Below are 18,011 nucleotides of genomic sequence, written 5' to 3'. Positions count from 1 at the left end.
CAAGCGCCATGTGTTGTACGTTATCTACATAATGAAGCTTGGTAGTAATCTCTCCTCACATCTGAAGTCTGCCTGTAAACAACCGAAGATTTATTTTATTTCATTATTCGATAGGATTTTGACGACCTGGGCGCCCATGTAGTTTTTATTGGGTGCGTTCAATTGCTGAAAAGTTATAGTAGAAAAAAAAAAATAAGGAACTTCAATCACTGACCTGGCATATAACGCTCTCTTTAATATAAACCTCGCTGTCGTGTGAACTTTTCATGCTCTTTTTACTGCGTCATCATGCAGAGTTCTCAGCACAGCAAGGCTCGTCAAGCTAATTCAGTTGCGATATAAGCGGTACATACATTAAGAACATCCGGATAGCAGGCGCTTTAAAGTTCATTCGGGTGATAGGGAAGATCGGTGCTTTCGCCCTGTTCAGAATCGCGCTCGTTCCCTATAAACCAGTCAGGCGGTTCAACTCGTCGCACACGGTGGTCACGTGAGCGCAGCTATGCCTCGGAGTCGGCCTTGTTTCACGGGTGGCGCGAGTCATCGACATGCGTCCGCCACCAGTGTCCGTCAAAAGGGAGAGCCGCGGAAAGACAATAAACGGAGGGTCGCCAGAAATATGGGCACTGGCGCCCTGCGAAGCCCATAAAAGGAGCCACAGTGGGGACGCGAGAGCGCACGTGATGGCCGCGCTCGTCGACGTCACTCATTGCGAGGCGCCAGCGCAGTTGCGTCTGCCCGCGCGAGCCCTGCCCATCGAGCTGGCGCTAATGGGTGAGCGGTGTAATAATAGCGTACTCGCGGCGGCGGCGGCGGATCGGTCATGAGACCACAACGCCCTCTGACTTCTGGCGACCTTAACGCGACCGCCGCTCAGTGCCGCGCCGCAGACGCCCTCTAGTTTCCGCCTCGGGCTCTTCCGCCCCAGCTGTCATTTCTATGTCTTTTGCATCTTTTTTTCCGCGCATCCGGCGTGGCGCCGCGCGCAGCTGCACGCGTCGGCCTGGTGACAGCGGCCGCCAGCGAAGAACAACACCACGCCCGAAGGTCTTTGCCGGCGCCCTTCCCACCCGCGCAGCCGCTAACGGCACAGACGGCCCATGGCGTCCTAGCACCGAGTCTCCGCCGACGCTGGGTAAGTGGGCACACGACACGTGCTTTTCTCTACCGCGCGCTTCAGCCGCACCGTTAGTTCACAGCCAGTAGCCCCCCTGGGAGAAGCGGCCCGCGCGCTGACACGCCGCTTTCGACCGCGCGCCCCCTGGACAGCCCGGCGCCGTTCTCTCGGTGCGCCGGGCCGCGCTAGCTTCGCGTGCGATGCGACCGCGCGCATGTGCGTTTTGGTAGCGAGAAGGAAGCGATGGCGATAGCTGGCTTAGCGTGTCAGCGGCATTAGTGTGCATGGCCCTGTGCAGCGTCTCCGTTAATTGAACGGCAACGTTCTTATCGTGTTGGCTGTCTCGAGAAGAGTAAATAATCGAGGCCAAAATAATGAGTGAGCCACCCGTCCGGGCGATCTTCGTGATTGCGCTTAATTATGAAACTCATTTCCGTGTTCCGTTAGCCAGACCAGTGTGGAGCGCGCTCCTAATGAAAGAAGAGGTATCCAGCCGCGGAATTCAGCGCACCCATTGTGGTTGAGCGAAAAATACCAAGTGAAAAATTTCCAGTGCTAATTTAATTCTGCGAATGCTGCAGTCCATGACAAAGGACCTTCTGCGTTGCAGCTGTTTCTTTTGGCCGGCTATGCATTGCTAAAGCGGGAGTGGGTTTCATGGAACGGGGTGAATTACTCCAATAACAGGTTGAAGAGAGATCCGTCTTTTTTTTCGGTTTTTTTATTTTCTCAGACCATTGTTTGCTACTAGACCAAGCTACCGTCAGATTTTTTCGTATGCAGAGAGTGGAGTGAATCATGTGTAAAAGAGCAATTACGTCCCTCGGTCTTCCATCCTGTGACAGCCAAAAGAGCCGCGTGGTACTTGTCTCAACATGTAAGACAGCATTTCTTCTTAGTTCATTAGGTCGCTTTTCACCGTAAATTCTTCCCATCATTGCCAAATTAATTTAATGCGGGGTACGAAGGACGTTGAGGGAATATTGCAGATTCATTCGATGAGACTTTCGTCGAAACATCAGTCTGTACACATGCGTTTTCGCAGTTCGCCTCCTTCGAAGCACTGTCTGCGCTAGCGGGAGTCAAAACTCGCGCTCTCTGCAGCAGAACGCCACAGCCGCTGGTCCATCGCGTCGTTGTGTTAGCGCCATCTACCTGACCTTCCTCTCAGACGCACTCCCGAAAAATGTCTAAAATAATGTGGCGAGCTTGGATACTAAACGTCCGAGAAAAACAAAGTGGGACTCTTTGCTTTCCCTGCTAGTGACTTGAACAGTGGTAGGGGGCTGGTCCCCGGTTCATAAATGTCGAGTTCCTTGGTTGATGTCGAGGCAGTTATCGCAAGCTTGGGTGCACTACTGCACTCTTGTGTACAACTTAACCAAGCGCTGCCGTCGGGTGATAAGCTCGGGAAGCTTGTAGCTCCTCCCGGCTCGAGCTGAGTCCATGCAGCAGATGGGTCCCAAACCAGCCTAGCCTCACCTTCCTCTCGGTTAGGCTAACACGCCGAACTACCGCCGTACAGACTTGGTCGATGCAGTTTGATGTATCACACGTTGGGCCGGCATCGCTGGGCAACTAAACCTTAGTTCATCAGTTGCTCTTGCCGCAGAAAGATCGTGCAACGGCTGTTCTCACTTGAGCTGCTTCCACGGTAACGGTTGCTTGTACATGCATCATACGCCGGGGAATGCATGCGCCTTGCGTCTCGGTGTAAGTGCCTCCATATTCTGCCCCCGCAGTCGACAGCCCCTTTTGCGTCTGGCGGGACACTACATTTAGGGATCGCACTTTTCGGTTTAAACCGGAAAAAAGACGATAAAAGTACGCCGAATTCAGTTTTCAAATTTCGGTTTTAACCGAAAAAGGTCAGTGTTTTTTAATATACACGCAGCAATTACAGGTCACAGGTGACAATCAAAGGGAATTACTATCAGGCAAGGGGAAAATTAGCAGATTAATTAGCGCTGTTCATTTTGATGTATTACTCCGCTGCTTTACACGCTTCTGCAAACCGGCAGGCTCCAGGAGTAAAATTCAAAGGCCGTTATAAAGCAGCAAACACCCGGACGCGGTTAGATCAGTTATTTAATTATTTTAACGCGATAGCCTCATAGACTCCGTTCTTCAGAAAGTACGGTGTCGACGTCGGCGTTGTGAACGAAGAATCGCGAGCATGTCCCCCTGGCAGGTGGTTCCCACAGAGCAACCTATAGGAGGCGGGTGGGCCACCTAGGCCACGTGACCTTGTGGCGTCATCAGAACCTCCTCACCGGATAGTGAACAAACTGCCCACTTGGGCAGGTAGCATTTATATTAAGGATTGGTCGCTAGGGAAGCGCAACCTGGGTTTCACCAGGCCCACCGCTTGGAGCGCGTACCTGCCATCCTAGGCCTGTGGCGCATCGCTTAACCGCTGCACCACTGCGCCAGGAGGGGTGTGAGGACTGCCAGGGATCTGTGAATTTAAGGTAGAGAATGACCAATTCCGCATTTATGGACATTAACCCTTAAACGCTATCGCGTCATACCCTCAAGGCGAAGCTTAGTTGTCCCTCCAATTTTTGTTAGGGCTGGTCGCGCAGCCCCTCTTCCCACACGGCGCCGTTCGAATGGGTTTCTTTGAAAACAAACGCTGTAAACTGCAGTACGGGCGATTAGCTGACTTCGAAGAGCCAGGGCCTTGGAAGGTCGCCTTGGAAGAGGGGCGTGAAATGTGGCACTTGAGCAGAACGCTGCGTGACGAGGACCAGATGTTCTAGAGACGGACAGCAAAGAAGCGAGCGCGGACAGCGATGCGCGCAGTCCCGTTCGGTTAATAATAATTGGTTTTTTGGGGGAAAGGAAATGGCGCAGTATCTGTCTCATATATCGTTGGACACCTGAACCGCGCCGTAAGGGAAGGGATAAAGGAGGGAGTGAAAGAAGAAAGGATGAGAGAGGTGCCGTAGTGGAGGGCTCCGGAATAATTTCGACCACCTGGGGATCTTTAACGTGCACTGACATCGCACAGCACACGGGCGCCTTAGCGTTTTTCCTGCATAAAAACGCAGCCGCCGCGGTCGGGTTCGAACCCGGGAACTCCGGATCAGTAGTCGAGCGCCCTAACCACTGAGCCACCGCGGCGTTCGGTTGCCGCTGTCCTTTTGAGTGTGCGGTTTGTGCTCTAACTGTGCGTAAGCGGCTTCGTGGAATGCACGCGCTGCTGGCGAATGGACAACCTCGTGGGCACTGGCGTGCTACTAATAAGGTGACTTTTTGGCGCCAAAAGGGGAGACTCGACTCTGCTCTTGGTGGAGTGACAGAGAGTGGACAGGGCCAAGCTTGGTGCTGGCGCCGGTCCAAAGAACGAGGAACCGCTACGCTTTGCGCTTGTTAGGTCGGTCAGGCTGACTGGGTTTCGTGAGGAGCGAGCTCGGTCCTAGCGTTCCTGATCGTTTTGCATGATAGTGACCGCCTTGGTTGATTTGTAAATGAGTTGTGAATAAACTGCGCTGTACGTGGTCCTTGTTAACTGACACCACCCACTTAGGGCTGTTGTTTATACGTAAGTAGTCTCTTCCACTGCACGCAAGGACACTGACGCGAAGCATGCTCAGGCGCCCCGAAAAAGTTTCATGGTCTGGCTATCCTGACGGTTAAGCGGCAGCTCCGTCGCTCTCGCCCGACATCCACCCAGTTCAGAAATGCAGCATTAGCATGACAACCTTGTTTTTACAAGCCAACTTCCTCTTCCGTTTTTTTTTTCTTACGATTCCGCCGACTCCTTTTTTAATGCCTATGGCAATTCTTCCTACAAACAAAACTCTCAGTAAGGCCATTTTTGCTCTAAGCACTGGTAAATAGAATGATCGGGCTGACCGAAAGGTCAGTAGAAATTCTATGTGACTTTGACTGACCAGCGTACCACATTTTATCGCTGAAAAAAAAAAACACGGTAATTCGTCCGCAAAAAATAATCTGGGCCGAAAAAAAAACGAAAACTATGGTCTGAAATTAACGCCGAAAAGAGTCGGCCGAATTTTTAGAAAGTTAAAAGCCAAGAAGTCCAACCCCTAGTTATATTTTAACCTTTCAAGCGTCTCGTGCAACTCGCTGTGTTGCGCCGTACGAACAACAAAAGTCATCATCTCCAAAAAATTTGACCCATGTTGCTGAAATCCATGTTGCTGCATCCTGAATGGCTGGCACCGATCACTCGAGTCGACTGCATATGAGTGGAGTTATGCACTGCGTATACGGAGAGGAAGAGAAAGGCGCTGTTTTCCTCTGACTAACAAGCCTCGGGGGGGAACTCGAGGCAAGGCGAAAAATGAAAAAAAGAAAAGCACAGAGGGCGATAGCTACCGCCTCGTTCCCATCCGGGACATTCGTTCCTCGTTGACTTCTCCTCGCCTCCGTCGGCCGTTCTTAACGCAACCTCCTCTTCGCGTCGCCGAGTTTTCCCATCGCGTCTAATTCCGGCCGGCCGAAGACGTATGGCGCCTATTCCGGCGCCGCGTCACTGGAGCAGCCATATTGCGGGATTCCGAGTGCTGGCTGGGGCGAGGGCAAAAAGTCCTACGCTTTCATTCGGGCACGTCGGTCAACGAAGAGAATACGTCGGAAATGGCTCGCGTGTGTCTGCTCGGTGTTACGTCCGAAAGAGGAAGCGTGCAGCGAAAGGCGTCCACCTAACGAAAGGCAAGACAAGCGCCTGTATTGTTTACGCTCACTGCGCACGGCCTTTGTTGCGCTGTCGACGCTCTGCACGATGCAACTCCGCGCGCTCGCCCAACTCGTTGTCGTGCGAAAGTTATCTGTCCGAAGGAGAGCGCATGCGCACGCAGGGCCCGGAAGTTCGACGGCAGAAGTGAGGCATCTGTGAAGCTACCCTGGGTGCCTGGATAACAAGGATAACAGAGGTTTTGGCCGAAAAAGTGACTTATTATGGTTCTTGGTGCGTTAGTATCTGCCTTATAAGCCTGAATACGGTCAGCGCGCAGTTTGCACCACAGATGAAAATCGAGGACAATGCAAAAAAGGCGCAAACTCGACATGTCGTGATTGAAATGGGTGGAAAATTAAAACAATTGCGCATAAGTTGAACAAACTCATTTCGGTATCGTTACAGTGGGCTCCATACATCATTCACAAGACAAAAGACTCCTCGCAGCTTCTTTTATTGCGAACCCGGATGGTCCCCTTTATACAATTCTGCCGTGGAGCAGTGAGCCAGGACTTCAACTGTGCGCTGCCGTCGTCAGCTGTCATTTAAGTTTTTCTCGTAACACGAGAAACGCGCCGCGGATTCTGGAGTTTCGTGAAGTGACGTAATATGCGCTGTCCGCGCATTGAATGCCGGCGGCTTGTTCTTTAGCGCTTTTCATTGCGCACTTGACGCCAGTATGGCATAGCGCTTACAGCTTATCCTTTTTTTTTTTGCTCTCCCTCTGCGACTGAGAAGAGGGAAAAGAAACCAGACTAGCAATTACCTCTCGAAAGGGACACCGCGCCTCAAGGCAACCACAGCCTGCACTCGGCTACCTACCAGCGCAGTGTGCAACCTACTTTCCCTTCATGCAATTGTACTGCGCCGTTTCTGACGAGATGGGCTGTGCCTGGCTTGGAAAAGGAAACCCACGTTGTATCCTTACTCTTGGGACGCAACGCTGTGTGTAGGCCTTCGGTTTTTTGTTTTAATAATAATAATAATAATTGTTTTGGGGGGAAAGGAAATGGCGCAGTATCTGTCTCATATATCGTTGGACACCTGAACCGCACCGCAAGGGAAGGGATAGAGGAGGGAGTGAAAGGAGAAAGGAAGAAGAGGTGCCGTAGTGGAGGGCTCCGGAATAATTTCGACCACCTGGGGATCTTTAACGTGCACTGACATCGCACAGCACACGGGCGCCTTAGCGTTTTTCCTCCATAAAAACGCAGCCGCCGCGGTCGGGTTCGAACCCGGGAACTCCGGATCAGTAGTCGAGCGCCCTAACCACTGAGCCACCGCGGCGGTTTTTTTTTTTTTTGTTGTTCGGGGCGGTTTATTGTTGTTCAGGTCGTATTTGTTAGTTGGTGGTCTCACTCTCCTGTTTATCCTCTTCTCCTTCCTTTTTGTTTCGCGCGCCTTCTCGCTGAAACATAGCTCCTGTCAGAGCAGCCTCCAAGCTGTAATGTACGCGCGATGGAGTGGATAGCTTGAACCCAGTTTCCACTAGGCGTGAACAGATATCACAGGAAGGAATGGGGCGATAAAAAAGGACATTTAAAGGACACACAATGTCCTTTTTTTTTTGTCGCGCAATTCCTTCATGTGCAACAGTGTGCGAATCGGCCCAAGTGGCCGCCCTTCTGAAGTGAACAGGTGCGTCTCATTTTATTTAACTTTGCCCGAGCCATTTCTTCTGCAGCTCATTTCCTTCGGCGAACAACACTTTTTTTGTAGTTGCTACTTATTTCGTCTTCCAAGCCACATTTTGGAGGCGAATACAAACGAATACCTTCCCTAACTTGTACTTGTACAGCTTCATTCACCCTTCCAAATACCGCCCCTTCTGTCCATGGTGCGGAGATAAGCCTACGCTGTTTCAAATTTCCTGGAATTGTCCCCGAAAAACACCTCATCTAAAAACATTACAGACATCATACGAGCAGTGGGAGGCAGCCCTGACCAGCAATGGTCTGGAGGACCGGTGTCGCATCATCAGACTGGTCCAGGCATCCGCCCAAGCCACCGGAGTCCTGAACTGAGGAGTCCGCCTACCTGACTCGTAGAACACTTCATTGAAATAATAAATGTTTTATCTCTCTCTCTCTTCCAAGCACATAATCATAGACCTAACGGCTCAGCTGCCCTGAGAAAGTTATTAAGAAATTTTTTATTTATAGATAGCGAGCAATAAGCCGCGTAAAAGGAATGGAACTATATCTTTTGTTTCAGCTTTCCGCGTTTATTTGTAGTGCGCCCCCCAGCTAAAACCTCACCTTCGCTTAAGAAAAAAAAAATAGCAGACGGTTTAGCCAGCTAAGCGTGGAATATCGTGCAGTAGCGCTAGTTACGGGGGGCACTTAAGGTCCTTACGTACTAAAGGCAGCATTTGACCTAAATACCTTTACCATCAAGATCTTTCCGCTGAAGTCATTTGTCCTAAATGTTTTTACCATGAAGTCATCTACCTTGAAGGCCTTCACCCAGCAGTACCCCTCACCAAGGCAAGGTGTACACACCTGGCAGGTTGCCGACAGCCCAGGGGGCAGCCTGCCACAAAGCAGGCTTCAGGAACGTACGCATCTATGCCCGGAATCGGAAAATGCTCCTAGTAATGCGCACCGAGTACTCCTATCATGCGCAGCGCAGCATCCCGCATTTATTTTCATATTCTGTATTTGTACATAGTGTATATTACCACATACCCCTATCCTTTCTTGCTATCGCTCCCCCCCCCTTCTTTCCCTCTCTCTGTCCTTTTATTCCTTCCAGTCGCAGCTCAGGTGCTTCAGGTTTCGATGGCAGATGCCGCGGCTAGCAACATCTTTTCCTTCCATTGTTATTTTATTAATAAATAGCCACTGACAACAACAACAAATAGTAATGCCACCGCACTAAAAAAAAAGTGTGTGTGTATGTGTGTGTGTGGGGGGGGGGGGGGGGCTGAAACGTGATCAATTGAGCTTCTTGCTTGTTTTTATCAGTCAAGCCACTGTCATTGCCGTTCATATACCGGTCAATACTGGCTATTACAATACGGCCTGCCCGGAATCATTTTGTTTTTTGTTTATACAAAACACATATTTGCATTTAACGATAGGCTGGAAGTGCGAAAGGAGAACAGATGGTCCTTTTTTTTCTTTCGGCCAGCAAAACATTGCTTCGCAGAGAGCGAGAGAGAACAACGTTTGATGCATAGAATGTTTGGGGCGACCCTCATTCCAGGAGTCCATCGGCTTTTAAAGCCGCCACTTTTTCCCGGTTCACCAGCAAATGCTGGTCCTCCGAATGTGAGCTGGACAGCACCGCCTGCCAGTCCTCACTTGTTCGCCCTAGATGCTAAGCAAGCAAATGTAGTTGTCGACTTCACCGGTTGATGTCACTTCGCCTCTGATTCACATGACCCTTAATCACACTGTCGGCCTCTCAATTTCCTGCTGAACTTCGATAACGCGTTGCGTTCGCAGGCTGTGCATTCAGTATATGGCAAGAGAGAAACCATGTACAGCGTCGCTTCCTGCTGAACAACAGATAAATCGATCTGATAACGTCCGACTATACCGCTCCTCGAAATGTGCTATCGCTGTGCACGTCCGGTGCGAGTGTTCGTTGCCGGGTGGTTTTTAACCGCGAAAGTCACCCGTTTTTTTTTTATCCACAACGTTGTTTTCACGGGTGTGTCTAAGTCACGCTGGGATCCAAAGGTGAGATTATTGTTTTAGCGAATATTTTTGAAGACCCGAGCCGAACAAGCCCCTGTGCGAGAGCTTTCTTTCCGGGCGTGCTGATGTGAAGCAGCTTAATCGAATGGCGTTTACGCGCGGTTATTGCGAACCGCTGATCACATGTCACGTGGTCCTTCGGCATCGAATCGTATCTTACCGTATCCGCCTCGCACGCCGCAAAAATCTTTGCGTGACGAGTGGTGCCGGTACCGGAGCAGCAAGCTGCACGGTCCGTCGAGCGACACCAACTTCGCTGGTTTTTCCTCTGCGCATAGCTGCGTTTTCATCGAAAACCTCTCCTCCCAAAATAGCGCACCGCAATCCATTCTGAACTACTCTGGCAACGAGGTTATCTTAGCGGGGCATCGCTCTTCCGCAGCCTCCCGTCTGGGCTTTTATCGAGTGTAGCCACATGTGCCATCTTTTCTGCGTTTCCTGGGGGGTGTTTCTTGGTGCGATAGAGGGATGGAACCAGTTTCGCCCGCAGCGAGTGTACACAGCCAGGGCCTCACTCCCTTTCTTCCAAGCGATGACTCCGCTGGTCTTCTCGACGTCCGCATCTGTGTTCGGGCGTCCGCGCCCAGCCGGCAAAGACTCTCGACGCGTTCGGACCGGCGTGGTCCCCGCAGCTGCGAGTGGGCCTCGTGGTTCTGCTTAGGGAGGTACGCGGGACATCTCCGCCTCAGGGGTGGTGGGCGCACTGGTCGGCCTCGGCTCCCATTCCAACTGCCTCTCCGTTAACGGTTACGTCTTCGTGCCGCCCGCGCACTCCTACGCCATGCGGCTCTCCCATTCCGAAGCGTACCGAATGCGACGGTATGTCGCGGTGCGTGGCGATGCGTGTAGTGGTGCACCGGGAGACTCGGTTGGGCGACTTGGAACAAACCGAATGTCGAGAACGAAAAAAAAAAGAAATAATAATAACAACAACGACCGCGTTTCACGCTGGATGGCCGGTTACATTTCAAGTCCGTATACAAGGCTTGACTTCAGTTCTGTCGCTAATTACGGCGAAGAATCTGACTTCCTCTCGTTTTTGTTTTTATTTCTTTTTCGTATCATCGTTTCTTGCTTTCTTTTTTCATGACCACAGTGTGTTAATTGCATTTGGTTATTGTCTTGGCGCTCCGCTTAGTGCAGTCAGAGATCAGAACTTCAACTTTTTTTTTTTTTCAGCCTTGTGCGACTTAAGCTACGTACACGAGTCCAGGCGGAAGCTTCGGCCGCACAGGGACAAACCGATTCATTCCTTCATTGTCTTCATGCTTCATTCACAGGCTTCTCTCACAAAACCTGTAAAGACAATATGCACAGTGACGTCATGTTTTCCTATGCTCTGTTACCACATGCCTGTGCACTTTTGGCGTGAATTATTGACTGTATATGCAATGTTACCAGCAGCTGTTTACATTCTAGGCGTTTCACAAACCAGAAGGTAATACTGCTGGAACCCGATTTTGCCAAGTCGGAAGGAACTGTCTATAACTCTCCTGAAATCCGGAAACACGACAACGTCTTGAGTCGGAGGATGAGTAGGTTGTTTTGCGTCGCGGGCTGTTTACTACCGGAGACGCGAGACAGTTCTGGTTAGCCGCAAGAACAGTCAGAGCCAACTCCGCTGTTTCGTGAAACCCAGAAGATTGCCCCCAAGGTGTCGACGCCGCCCACGACGTTGAGAGCAAGAAAGAGAGCTCAAAGCTAGCTCTGTCGCATCTGCGTATGCGGCGGCTTACTTAGTCACCGATCTTCATGGCGGGATGGAGTAAAGCTCGCGAAAACGTTCTCAGGGCGTGGTAGCGGCCCTTTTGATGCGCTGCTCGAGGCTAACCAAACCGGGCGTAGCTTCCTCATGGGACGCTCAGAACTTGGCATACTTATAACATTTCGTAGCTACTAATTGTTCGGATCCTTTTCACACTTGTGCCAATATCTCTACAGCCTCCGTGACATTGATTGTGAGCGTTCCATCAGTCAGAGCCCCTGACAGACAAAACAGCTGCCAGGGATTTTGACCCCTTCTGCGAACGTTCTATAGATTATATCGTACCAAAGTGGGATGTGGCTGCGATCGGTTTTTCTCTTATGCTATCTCGGGTAAGCTGCATTAAATATGGGTTCAGTGGTTAACCTTAGTTTGCAAGTTCAATGTGATAAATCACCTAGCTCAGCGGCTAACTTTCGAAGAATTGGAATTTGTTTGTAAAATCTGTAGATTTGTAAAACCGGATTTCAGGTCACCCATCTTCCTCCGCCAGTTATGGATGTCTGTTCCACTTCGTTAGTAAGGCTTTCGTGTAATCTCAAGAAAATGAACAAAAACGTTGGTGGGCGGAAAAAGATGTAGGAATCCAGACAAGGTATAATACACTGCTGGAGGCAGTGCATCGCGTCTCTTTACAGTTTCCGACAAATTTTCTGGTATGTTCCTTCTAAACTGCTCACAAACTGCCAGTATACGCCTCTTTTGCAGGTTCATGAAGTTCGAAATACCTGTAGCTAAATTCTTCCCACTCATGTAATCTTGTAATGACGATTGAAACTAGGAAGCAGGCCGAAATTAAAAATGCATGCGTTCAAGATCTGCGGCTCAAGAATATCACAACCTTTTCTGGACGCGATCGAGTTTACTCGGCATCCAAACACGAAAAAAACTCGACGCTCCGCATTTCAGGAAGTAGCGGACATAACCTGAGCGGACAGCTGGAATGCACTGTGCTCATTCGTGCCGGTTTGTTCCAGCGTATGCGGTTTCTTCATGTTGCACAAGAAATCTTGCAAACAATGCATACAGCTGTCGGAATCTCTCAGCCGTTTCGACAAGTACTCACGGAAGACGTATAGTGCCAGGCCACGGTGAGCAACATTCCGCTACCGTTTCTTCTGCGTCACCGTTTAGTTCAGCAGCGTGGGTAATTTTTCTGGTTAAAGAAACGTACTCTGGAAATCTCAGTACGCTGCCGCAATTTTTGCCTTTGTCAAACGCAGAAAACCGAGGCTACCATCGAGGGAACAAAATGTAGTAATCGTATTATTTCTGTAATCATTTGACATTCTTGAAGGCATTTCATGGAGCGCTCGTTTACTTTCCCGACTGTCTTTAGGCCTTTTTTCTCTACTGTCGGCAAGATATTAAGGCTTGAGGTGACAGCGTGTCACATTTATTTCCTTCTTTTAAGCTTTCCAGAGTACTTTTTCCATTTTCTGAATTTCACTAAAATGTTCGAAGTTACTGCACAAAACTTTAGCAATGGCCGACAACATTTTAAAAAGAACGGATGAAACCGCGCCTAGCTGACTAACACGCTGCAGCCGCCTACGACCAAGGGGCTGCGCTCAGGTTAAAACCTACAGTTCATTTACCCCGTTTTCGCTTCTTTTTTTCTCCTGCTTTTCTGTGGAAAAGTGTGGAAAACATGAACATGGGTGGGAGGGCAAAAAAACCCCACACCGTATTTGCGAGGTTTCCGTGAAGAGGTTGCGCTCCCCCTCGTCCTTCGACTAGACTGATATCGCGTGCGCGCATCTGGTGGAAACAACAACGGCGCGAGGGAGGGGAGAGCAAGGTCGCCGCCGCTTCTTCCGATGTCGGCGCCCACGTGCGCGGAGACCGTGACCTGAACGCGCGACGCTCCGGAGCGGAGTTCACAGAGCAGCAGCGAGCGGCCCACACGTAGTGCGGTGCCCAACCCCCAGTCGGTCGCGCCTGCGCACAGGTGGCGGACCAAGTCACCAGTTACGTGTTTCGCAAAACCGGAAAACGTTACGCGTACGAAGAGAGGCGACGCTGGCTCAGGAAGTGAAACGAGACCGGCGTTTGTCGCGCTGATGTTGGCGAAACCGCTGATCGACGGATCTCGCAATCGGTCCTCATTGGCGTTCGCCGATCGAGGCTTCCGATCGTCAGAGTTCGTCTCCGTTTCATTCCACGTGAATGAATTTTCAGCGCGTGCAGCGCTGATAAGAAAGTAAATGGAAGATCTCGTTTCGACCGACAAGTCGCAGCGCTTCAAACGCCGAGAACGTGCCCAGTCGGCACAGTGCGAACATATTGCGATCGCGCGTGAAAATTTTAATAAACGATCACCGCGTACCGGTTTCCGCTTTTTTTTTCTTTTGCTTTTCTTCTTGAGTGGTGTCCCTGTGGCGCCGCAACACTTCATTTACTGATGACATACGTTCACTGACGCGTATTGCACCGACGAACAATGTTATCAATCAACGCCTGGGGCGCCTAGTTCATTGTCGGCGAACTCAACTACTCGCGCTTCACATTGTGCAACAAACCGCGAGCACTAATGAAAAATAAATAATAATAAGGAAAGTAAGTAAATAGCAATATTATGTGTGCCTTAAAAAATGCGTGTACAGTCACGGCGGCCGGTCTCGAGGGGAGCGCGCGCTTTTCTTCTGGGACCGGCCGTGGTACAGTCGATGTCCCTCTAGTTGTTTACCGCAGATATTACCTAGTCCGGAATGAAAAACGCGCCCATGTACGCTCTCTGGCTACCTCACGATCTCGTGCATCTTGTGCGCTGTTGATGCGGCAAGGTTAGGAAAGTTGCTTTCTTTCTGTAAGGAGGACAGTGGGTCTCTCAGAGAAAGGAGGGAGCCATACGAGCGCAGGCAAGAAGAAGCATGCTTGCATCTTGCTATCTTTTAGAGCGCAGCGACTGCTTGTTTTTGGGTTGTAAAACAAGGCAGACGCGGGGCACAGTACGTTTGTATATGTGAACGTTCCGCAAGAAAGCCTTTGTCGGGGCTGGATCGAGTAGTTTAGCTTTACTTGTTCGTTCGGTCGGTCGTCTGTCTTCGTTCGCGCGTGTATATCCGCTTTCGCACGAGTCTACAGCGGGTCGCTGTCCGTCGTGTTTTTGTTTCCGTCTTCGCAACTAGCAGCATTTTTAGGCTCCTTCATAATCCTAGCTGAGGACACGCTGCATGACCGGTGCCAGCCGCAAAAAATGGACGGTGATTGTGGGACTGCAGACGTCCCGCCCCCACTTGAGATGTCATTAGGACAAATTGAAGAGAAGAGCGCAAAGGCCGCTGCGCCCAATTTAGTGCGCGCGAGGTTGCTAACCTTTATGGCGCCCCCGTCCGGAGGCGCCAACGAAGATGCGAAAAATGTCCGCAAAGTACACGTGCTCGCTACACAGCGGCATTCTTGGTTTAGGACACATGCGGATGTGTCACCGACGTTGGATCATTGTTTTTGCTTCTATTGCCCAGCTATTTAACGGACCCCAGAGGTCTCGGAGACTGGATGGAGAGCCGGGCGAAGATGGTGATAAGAACTAGCTGACACGTTCTGGTCAGTGGTGCTCCGCGTTTTGATTAAAATGTCAGTGTTTACAGGGTCTTTTTTTTCTCCGAGACGTACTATACGGAGCCACTTGGTTCGAAACTCTGGCAGCGATGAGCAAAAGTTGGTACTGTTCCGAGCTTGGAGTTGGCGGCTCTTAGTCGGGCCGCGAGAATGCATACTGCGCATAGCCGCTGCAAAACCGTCTTAATCAAACTGGTGGTATTGACCATCAGTGGATCGAGTCGCGGTACCGAACGAAACCGCAAAACGCCCCACCCTAGAGCATATGCCGCGGCTTGTTTACGCGTACAGGAGGGAAGGGGGGGGGGGGGGGGGAGGAGGTGAACGGAGGAAGAACGTGCGGTCGAAGTAAACAAACAGCAAGAAGGAACGGCTTTTAGGATTCATGTATACGTCTCTGGGAAATACGAGCAGGCATTACGAAAGCTACGCGCGTGCGCGCGTCATGCATTATGTAATGTGGCTGTTTAATATTGAAACTAAAGCGTTGGGCAATACAAATCCAAAATGATGTATCAATGTTTGTATTTTTTTGCCTGTTTATGTGTATTGCAAGGGCGCCGCTGTAAAGCGGGATAAATTTGTGACCTTTTCTGAGTGGATTACTCTACTCACGGCGATATACTTACTGCATGAAAATAATCAAAAGCTGTAACTCTTCCAGGTATTCGCTGGAAAACTCTTTTAACAAGGCGATCACAGTCCAAACTGCCACGCTCATAGAGCACAACGTGATGAAAAGCTAGGCTGCATGATGATTTTTCACTATATAGGGTTTCGAATGTTGAACATCCCTCGAGGTGCCTTGTGGTTCAGTTTTCAATACACCAGAAAAAGCTGGATAATAAGCAAAACCGCTATTCAGTGACGCCGCGGTCCCGCTGCCTCAGCAAAACAGGTTGCTTCTCGAAGAGGATGGGGATGACTCCGACGCGCAGAGCGATTATGTCTGCTCATTAAAGGGCTCTCCATTCTACGTCGCTGCCTTCTCATAACCTCGGCAAGCAACTTCCTGAGCAGGTGACTTTTCGCACCATTCAAGAAGCCGAGCAATGAATTTGAAGAGGAAAAAAAAACAGAACACGTAAAATACAAAGGGTCGAGCAATCTCGCATCACCAGCTACGAAGTGCAGGTGCAACATGACACGTAGCCGAGCATAAACGCTGCCGCTTATCGGCGTTGCTTAACGATAGCATTGTCCCCATAATTGGACTCGCCGGAAGCGCTGCCTGATCGGCATTCCGGGCGACAGCCGCCGGCAGCGCGGGCCGAGTCCTCTCCTCGGTGCCAGACTCCGAGGCGCCTGAGAAACAGCGGAGGAGTCGGGGGAGCGCATCTCCAAAGGCGTCGGCTGAGTCACGCAGGGCTTTTCCCGCGCCGCATCCCGAGAGGCCTCGGGATGACGACAGCAGACGCGGTCCGATCCGGCGGGCGTAGCAGCGATCCGATGCATCCGGCGGGCATCGCGGCCGGGCTTGCTCAGCTCTCCGATCGATGTCGCGAGCTGAGGCAGCGCGCGCGGTCGCTCCTCTTTCTGCCGCCCTGTCTGGACTGCTACGCCCGTCCCGACGACGTGTGCGCCAAGCCCGGCCAAGGTTCGCCGTCGGCGGATCTGTCTTCGCCCGGTCGGGGGCAAAGTTCTGTCGCCGCCGGCTCTTGGGGCGCTGGTGCTGCCGCTGCGTCGAGGCCGCTGCCGTCAGCGCTGACAGGCGAACTTCAGCGCCCAAGGCGAGCTGTCATCGCCGAGCCCGTGGCAGGCCTTCAGCGCTGCTCCGCCAGTCACGTTGCACAGACAGCGCTGGGAACGGCGTGCACCTCGTGCACGGCCCACGGTGAGTAGGCGCCAAAAAACGCGTCGCTCGGGCTTGTTTGCTTTCTCGCATTCTGCTCGAGTAAGCGCGCGCCCTTTCATCTTGGAAGCTTTTTGCCTGTCACTGGATCAAGGAATAACTCGCCGCGCGAGTGCGACATCAGTTTTTGTTCTTCTGAAGGATATTATAACGCAGCGGTACCTCTCGTTTGTTCTGTTTCGTTTAACGTCTTCTTATCGTTCGCCGCTGTGACTGGCTTAATTATGACGATAGCGACTCTGGAGCGATAACCATTGCGTGGCAGGAGAGATAGAAGAGATCCGTTCCGGAAATTGAGCGAAATGAGAATTGAGTTATCTCCTTTTGATAGTGTATTGCCTTCTATTCGGCGCTGGTTTAGTCAGGAGTGTTGTGGGGCTGTTATATACTTCGTGCTTGTGCAACTTTTGAAGCTTTATATTTGTCATCTTGAAAAAGATCAACGCTATATCAGTGAATTTTTACCAGTACTGTCGTTCTGCCTCTTCTGGGAAACAGGGCCGGTAGTACATATGAAAGGAGGTCGCCCTGATGGTTATGAGTATATGTGACAACTCAGGGGCGGATTTATCGCTCATTCTTGGACGCCCCCCTCCCACAAATCCGCCTCTGTAACAACTGCGGTATCCTGTCAGCCCCCACCTATGGGGCCCAAACGAGGAGGATGAAGAAAAGGCTTTGATTGGGACTGAGAACAGTGCACCGAGCTATGCGAAGGAAAATGAGCGGAGGTGAATTTGGTTACAATATTGGGCATATCCTAGCTAACATCAAGAGGAGGAGATGAGTTTGGGCACAGCCGATGGTCCCCCGGTATTAATAGAGTGTAATAATAAAAAAAGTGCGCAAGCGTAGGAGGGGGAAGGGGGGTGGTGAAGCGGCAAGGTCAGATGGGAAGATGAGACTGGGAAGTTTGGGGGCACTGGAACACCGCAACGGGAAAGCATTCGTATAGCGAGGTCATGCTCAAACACACAAAAGTGGAAATGCGCTCGTTTGTGTCTTAGTGAGCCCTCACTGTTCTGCAAATTGCAACACGGAAGAGTCCCTTCTTTCTATATGCAGTATTAAACACCTGTTTCCACACAGCATGTCGCTCTCCGTACTTCGACTTGGCCTTGCGAAGTTAACCACGCTTTTGAATCTTCAGACTCTTCGCTGTGCAGCCGCCGCGGTGGTTATGGCGCTCGGCTGCCGGCCCCAAAGACGCGGGTTCGATCCCGGTCGAATTTCGATGGAGGCGATATGCTAGAGGCCCGTGTGCTGTGCGATGTCAGTGCACGTTAAAGAACCACAGGTGG

General features: G+C 51.0%; 1 protein-coding gene across 3 annotated transcripts in view; it reads left to right on the top strand.

Moving 5' to 3' along the window:
• The first annotated feature begins 924 nt into the window (after positions 1 to 924).
• Positions 925 to 18,011, top strand: part of stumps (DBB domain-containing protein stumps) — a 117,262-nt gene continuing 100,175 nt past the window's right edge. Inside the window, exon 1 of one of the 3 annotated variants that reach the window (XM_077648423.1) lies at positions 925 to 1,135. In XM_077648423.1, coding sequence (XP_077504549.1) covers positions 940 to 1,135 — 196 coding nt within the window. In that variant the 5' untranslated portion in view covers positions 925 to 939. Of the gene's footprint in view, positions 1,136 to 9,405; positions 9,512 to 16,108; positions 16,693 to 18,011 lie in introns of those variants that run through there. The other 2 variants (XM_077648430.1, XM_077648428.1) reach the window with 2 other exon arrangements.

This window comes from Amblyomma americanum, chromosome 1 (genome assembly GCF_052857255.1).
Source record: "Amblyomma americanum isolate KBUSLIRL-KWMA chromosome 1, ASM5285725v1, whole genome shotgun sequence".
NCBI classification, from domain to species: Eukaryota; Metazoa; Arthropoda; class Arachnida; order Ixodida; family Ixodidae; genus Amblyomma; species Amblyomma americanum.
Note: the sequence above shows the minus strand (reverse complement) of the source record. Positions and strands in the feature narration are given on the sequence as shown.